Source organism: Alosa alosa, chromosome 2 (assembly GCF_017589495.1).
Source record: "Alosa alosa isolate M-15738 ecotype Scorff River chromosome 2, AALO_Geno_1.1, whole genome shotgun sequence".
In the NCBI taxonomy this organism is placed as follows: Eukaryota; Metazoa; Chordata; class Actinopteri; order Clupeiformes; family Clupeidae; genus Alosa; species Alosa alosa.
In genome coordinates, this window is record NC_063190.1 from 34818606 (window position 1) to 34826105 (window position 7500).

At 44.2% G+C, this 7500-nt stretch overlaps 1 protein-coding gene across 1 annotated transcript in view; it reads left to right on the plus strand.

Annotated features, from left to right (window-relative positions):
* sgcd (sarcoglycan, delta (dystrophin-associated glycoprotein)) overlaps window positions 1–7500 on the plus strand; it is a 275148-nt gene that overhangs the window by 265601 nt on the left and 2047 nt on the right. The window contains 1 exon segment of the mRNA XM_048237559.1: window positions 4541–4664. Within this exon segment, the coding sequence (XP_048093516.1) occupies window positions 4541–4664 (124 nt within the window).

Genomic DNA, 7500 nt, shown 5'->3' on the forward strand with positions numbered 1-7500 from the left:
CTTCAAACGTAATCATCAAAAAAAAAGCTCCCACTTCTCCCGAATGCAGCGCAGGGCTTCTCTCTCTCTCTCTCTCTTTTCTTCACCCTCCCCTCCCTCTCTCTTACTCTCTCTTTCTCTCACACTTTGTTATAGAGAGAAAAGAGAGAATCACTAGAGTCGTGTCAACACTCCCTTTCCATCCTCCAAACTTCCACTCCCTCACTCTCCACTCTTACACAGCAGCACTGACACACTGGCAAAGTTAAAGGGCTGTATTTTGCACACCAGCACGTGCAAAGTTTAATTCGGTATTTTGCACGTTTAGTTTTTTAAACACTGCGCCCAGGGGTGTGGCAATTAACAACCTAGGGAGAGGCCTGGCGCGTTGTCTAAAAATCTATCGTTATCGTACACCACCTAAACCTGGTCAGAAGTCAATGGCGAGTTGTTCATATGCTATTTTAAGAGCGCATGTCAACAGTCATATTGGCAGGTGCACGCACCATCCTTCTGTCATTCATGAACGCACACCAGCGCACATCCATGCAAAGCATTACAAATTGCACGATTACAATGGGAAACATAATTAGAATAAAGATATTACGAAATACTGTACATCTCATGATAAATAGTTATTCACCATCATTTGCAAATTGGTAATGACGGTTAAAAGTGATTAGGGGAGCGAGATATAAGCAACTCCTCTGCAGGATAAATGTTGTTTTATTCAGTCATTTGAACAATATTAGGGTAAGTGTTGCTTTTTTTAGCCTATGTTTTCGATTGTAACCCATTTTCAGTCAATAGTGAAAGTAACTGCATATAACTGTCTTCGTTAACTGACACCTTGGTGAAGTTAGTTTCACTTTGTCAATGAGTTCAAATTATAGACGAGTGCAAATGTGTGAAGGCCATGCTAGGTTTTAGTAAAGCATGGTTTAAGAATGACTATTCCATACGGTCTTGCAAGCAAATGCACCGTTGAATGCCATAATACAGATGCATTCATTTGACATCACGCTTTGCGCCGTTAAAGGGAATGACAGATGTCATTCTCATTGGTTTAAAATGATGTTACGCCCCAAACACACCCATATGACTGATTAAAAAACCTAGGAACACCTTGTTGCGCCATGCGCTCCACGTTTGATAACGAAACCCCTCCCAATGTGAACTGGACATCCTATTAAATTTGAATAGACTTTTGACGAGTGACAATGCACTTTAGAATGTCATAGTCCACTCCCAGTACTGACACACTGACAAAGTTGACGTCCACTCCCAGCACTGACACACTGTCAAAGTTGACGTCCACTCCCAGTACTGACACACTGACAAAGTTAACGTCCACTCCCAGCACTGACACACTGGCAAAGTTAACGTCCACTCCCAGCACTGACTGACAAAGTTAACGTCCACTCCCAGCACTGACACACTGGCAAAGTTAACGTCCCCTCCCAGCACTGACACACTGGCAAAGTTGACGTCCACTCCCTCACTCTCTACTCTTACACAGCAGCGCTAACGTCACCAACTGATCATCAGTTTAGTGTGTGTTGCTTTGGATAAAAGTACCTGCTAAATTATCAGTCAGTTAAAGGTGCTCTAAGCGATGTCATATGTTTTTTAGGCTAAACACTTGAAACACTTACAATTAGTTACACAACATAACATTTCAACTTTAATGTTTTCAACTATTTGTTTTAGGGTAAAACAATATTTTTTGCAAAGAAATGATTGCCAGAGGCGATGTGGCCCTGGTGTTTTGAGTTTTGAGCATCTCAATTCAGCATATCCGAATGAAATGTTTTTATCCATAGAGGAGCGAATCGTAGTTTTTGGTAATGTGATTTAAATGGCTCCTCATCATCTCTCGACGCACTCCTCCAAACAAAGCTCACAGACGCTGTAATGAGCTTGTGAAAGCATTCAGCTCACACCCACACTGCTCCACACTGGAGGGGCTCTATAGCACATGGGAATCCTGTGTCCTTAAATTGAATTCGCAGATTGAGCTGGCATGAGATGTAATACACACAGCACAACACATCGGCATCAGCCTGCCTTTCAGACAGGAAATGAAATACATTTCAATGATCTCTCAGGAAGAGAGAGTATACCATAGAGGAGGTTTCCTGTTCTTGTGTTAGAACATAAATAACTCTTAGAGGGGGTTTCCTGTTCTTGTGTTAGAACATAAATAACTCTTAGAGGGGGTTTCCTGTTCTTGTGTTAGAACATAAATAACTCTTGATCTATCCAAGATTTCACATTTCACACACAGACACAACATCACAACAGCGGCGGAATTTATGAGCTTTTTAAAAGGCTCTTTGGAGACATTTTACAATAGCGTGTTGTTGGAATTATTCTAAATGTTGGATTATGTTTCTGTTGTCATGGAGATCTTGTTGTGGCATCAGATGAGCTAAAACTAACCCATTACAAGCATCTCAGCAATGTCAGATGATGTTCAAATCCTGTGAGACTTGTGGTGGTCCTTGCTTCCTTGTGGGGAGTTTACCACTGAACCCAGACCATACTTAGTTAAATATCTCCCCTTTGGGTGCAGATGTATGAAGGAAGCGTAATTATCATCTTATTGCCGTCAGTCTTCAGGAAGCGTACGCTGTGGGCTCGCTTCATCAGGTAACAGCGAACGTCCAGCGAACGTCCCCGCCCTCGTCTGTAACCTGAGATGTCCCCAGCTGCACACAAGCACAGTTGAATGGAGCCAACTGACAACAACATTAAAATGAATCAAAATGATGGCATGCATTAAATAATACAATACATGATGAGAAGATGTCAACAAACTGCAAGATAAAAAATGCCACAAAACAAAAACACTCAAACTGTTGATGCAGCTGTAGGCTCAGCCATATAAGCCTCACTGGGTGACATGACAAATGGAAAGTAACACATTAAAAGTAATATAAAAGACAAAGTAACACATTAAAAGGGATATAAAAGGTTCAAAGAACCTGATGCTCTGACTAGGCTGGAAGGCTGTCCTATTCTTGCATTTAACATCAATCTGGATTGCACCTGACTAGACATTTTGTATGCAAAGCAGACGCGCACTGTTTTCATACATATTTCATGCATATGAATACCTAATCAGTCACTCTCAACACTTCTCCTCCCATGTTTTGGCACGATACTCCCACTTTTCTCCCTGCATCCTTCCCATAAATGCGTATGCATGATGAAGAAAAGCACAGCCTGCCTGACAGCTCTCTCGTGGCCAGTCAAATGTGCTTTCATACTCGTGCAGTCTGTTCTTACTGTGCATATGATGCTGGCTTTTAAAAGCACCAATAAAGCATAAAACTGGCACTATTGTTTTAGTATATGAGCTCCTATATGTCATATCAGGGGAAACAACACACATTGGTGGTGATTCGTTTGAACGACCTGCTTTATAATAATGGTGATTCTTAAGCCGTCTGCCTCCTGTTAAAATAGTGGCTTCAGGGTAATCATCAGATGTAGCACTTTATCTTGGCAGTGTTCTCAGACACTGAAGTAGTCTCACCTCCACTCACATCACCAGCCAGGTCCATGTATCCCATCAGGAAGACATGGTGTCATGGTTATCTATGGTTGTCATGGTTATCTATCACCACGGCCCCTGATCAATATTTCATTTCCGTAACGGGGTGTGCGTCTGGCCACTCTAAAGGAAATGGGATTGTGGTGTGTGTGTGTGTGTGTGTGTGTGTGCGCTCACTCTGACCTCTGCCCCTGAGAGAGGTCCATTTATCTCTCTTAGTGAGCTGTCGGACTTCATCTAATATACAGGACTAACCCACTCATACATTGATTCATAAAACTAAACAGAACCATACGTGACTACACTACACACACACACACACACACACACACACACACACACCACACACCACACACACACACACACACACAACACACACACACACACATATATATATATATATAGTGTAGGCTCTGACAACATCAGTGTGTTGGACAGTGTGTGTCGGTTGTGTTAGAACATAAATAACTCTTGATCTATCCAAGATTTCACATAAACACAGACACAGCAACACAACAGCGTCGGAATTTATGAGCTTTGTAAAGGCTCTTTGGAGACATTTTACAATAGCGTGTTGGTGTGTGTTGGTGTGTGTGTTGGTCTGTGTTGGTGTGTGTCGGTGTGTGTCGGACAGTGTGTGTCGGAGTGTGCCGTTGTGTGTCGTTTGTGTTGGTCTGTATTTGTGTGTGTGTTAGTGTGTGTGTTGGTGGTCTGACCACCTCTCCTCTCTCTGTGCAGGCTGGAGTCTCCAACACACTCCTTGTTCATGGAGGAGTGTGTGTTGGTGTGTGTTAATGTGTGTGTTGGTGTGTGTGTTGGTGTGTGTTAATGTGTGTGTGTCTCTCTGTGCAGGCTGGAGTCTCCAACACACTCCTTGTTCATAAAGGAGTCTGTGTTGGTGTGTGTTGGTGTGTGTTAATGTGTGTGTCTCTGTGTGTGTTGGTGTGTGTTAATGTGTGTGTTGGTGTGTGTTAATGTGTGTGTGTGTCTCTGTGTGTGCAGGCTGGAGTCTCCCACACGCTCCCTGTTCATGGAGGCCCCTAAAGGGGTGGACATCCACGCAGAGGCCGGCGACATCCAGGCCACGTGCAGGAGCGACCTACGCCTGCAGTCTGTAGATGGAGCGGTACGTGGACATCACACACACACACACACACACACACACACACACAGTACACACACACACACACACACATACAGTACATACACACACAGACACATACACACACACACACACACACACACACACACACACATACATACAGTACATACATACATACACACATACATACAGTACAGTACATACATACATACACACACTCTCTCTCACTCACTCTCTCTCTCTCACACACACACACATACATACACACATATATACAGTACATACACAAACATGATCAAAGCAAGTGATACTACACCCAGACCCCTCACACACACACAAACACACACACACAAACACACAAACACACAACACACACACACACACACACACACACACACACACACACACCTAATTCAGTGCAAGCTACAGTACACACAAAGTTAAAAGCATTCACGTCCCTCAGTGTAGCTCAATGTAATCATAAGAATTATTGATCAGACAATTCTAACATGCCCTTTATGACGTGTTTAATGTCTCCATAATTATAATTATTGAAGATTTTTGATTACAGTGCCCTTTGATTGAAACAATTTTACATTTAGACCATAATCACTCACTCACTCACTCACTCACTCATGCAGTATTATTGAAAATCAAAACAGAGATGTGAAAATAATCCCTAATTGTACACTCTGAAAGACTGGCTACCGACCCAGCAGGCAGAGTGACCAGCATCTCTCACATAATGCCGTGCCGTGCCGTGCCGTGCCGTGCCATGCTTTGCCATACCGTGCCGTGCTGTGCTGTGCTGTGCTGTGCTGTGCTGTGTCAGATTACTGTGTCTAGTTCCCTCCAACTCTGCAGTCAAACCTCATCTACTGGGGTCCTTCATTTCTCATTTTCTGTAGTGTGTGTGTGTGTGTGTGTGTGTGTGTGTGTGTGTGTGCACACCTCCATCACAACACCGGCCGCCTCAGCAGTACCCTTGCAATTAGTCATGAGCTTTGGCTCATTAGGGATCAGGCAGCCAGAGCTGTGTGTGTGTGTGTGTGTGTGTGTGTGTGTGTGTGTGTGTGTGTGTGTGTGTGTGTGTGTGTACTATGCGTGTGTGTGTGTGTATGTGTGTGTGTGTGGTCTGGAGGTTTGCTCAGCACCAGATGTCTGATGTGGCTGGCTGAAGCACTGCTCTTAAAAGCGTTCCAGGTCATTCGCTAGAAATTCCTCCCCAAGGTGGTGGTGAATGACTCGTCTACTTCTCTCTCCTCCTCCTCTCTACTCTCCCTCTCTCTCCTCATCCTCCTCCTCTCTACTCTCCCCTCCTCTCCTCCTCTCCTTTCCTCTCTCCTCTCCCCTCCTCTCCTTTCCTCTCTACTCTCCCCTCCTCTCCTCCTCTTCTTTCCTCTCTACTCTCCCCTCCTCTCCTCCTCTCCTTTCCTCTCCTCCTCTCCTCTCCTCTCCTCTCCTCTCCCCTCCTCTCCTTTCCTCTCTACTCTCCCCTCCTCCCCTCCTCTCCTCCTCTTCTTTCCTCTCTACTCTCCCCTCCTCTCCTTTCCTCTCTACTCTCCCCTCCTCCCCTCCTCTCCTTTCCTCTCTGCTCTCCCCTCCTCTCCTCCGCTCTGCTCTCCCCTCCTCTCCTCCCTCTCCATCCCTCTTTCCCACACCCTTTCTCATCTCATCCTCTCTTCTCTCTTTTCATCATCTCCCCTCGCTCTGTTTCTTTTCCCTCCCCCCTCCCATCTTCATAAGCACTCAGAAGAGATGGGTGTAGTATATGGAGGAAGTAGATGGGTGTAGTATATGGAGGAGATGGATGAGTATATGGAGGAAGTAGATGGGTGTAGTATATATGGAGGAGTAGATGGGTGTAGTATAGTATGGATGGAGGGAGGAGTAGATGAGTGTAGTATATGGAGGAGTAGATGGAGATGTAGTATATGGATGTAGTATATGGAGGAAGTAGATGGGTGTAGGAGGAAGTAGATGGGTGTATATGGAGGGAAGTAGATGATGTATATGGAGGGAGAGGATGATGAGTGTAGTATATGGATGTAGTATATGGAGGAAGTAGATGGGTGTAGTATATGGAGGAAGTAGATGGGTGTAGTATATGGAGGAAGTAGATGGGTGTAGTATATGGAGGAAGTAGATGGGTGTAGTATAGTGTAGTATGGAGGAGGAGTAGATGGAGGGAGTAGTATAAGGAGGAAGTAGATGGGTGTAGTATATGGAGGAAGTAGATGGAGGAAGTAGATGAGTGTAGTATATGGAGGAAGTAGATGAGTGTAGTATATGGAGGAAGTAGATGGGTGTAGTATAAGGAGGAAGTAGATGAGTGTAGTATATGGAGGAAGTAGATGGGTGTAGTATATGGAGGAAGTAGATGGGTGTAGTATATGGAGGAAGTAGATGAGTGTAGTATATGGAGGAAGTAGATGAGTGTAGTATATGGAGGAAGTAGATGAGTGTAGTATATGGAGGAAGTAGATGGGTGTAGTATATGGAGGAAGTAGATGGAGTGTAGTATATGGAGGAAGTAGATGAGTGTAGTAAGGAGGAAGTAGATGAGTGTAGTATATGGAGGAAGTAGATGGGTGTAGTATATGGAGGAAGTAGATGGGTGTAGTATATGGAGGAAGTAGATGGGTGTAGTATATGGAGGAAGTAGATGAGTGTAGTATATGGAGGAAGTAGATGAGTGTAGTATATGGAGGAAGTAGATGAGTGTAGTATATGGAGGAAGTAGATGGGTGTAGTATGGAAGTAGATGAGTGTAGTATATGGAGGAAGTAGATGGGTGTAGTAAGGAGGAAGTAGATGAGTGTAGTATATGGAGGAAGTAGATGGGTGTAGTATATGGAGG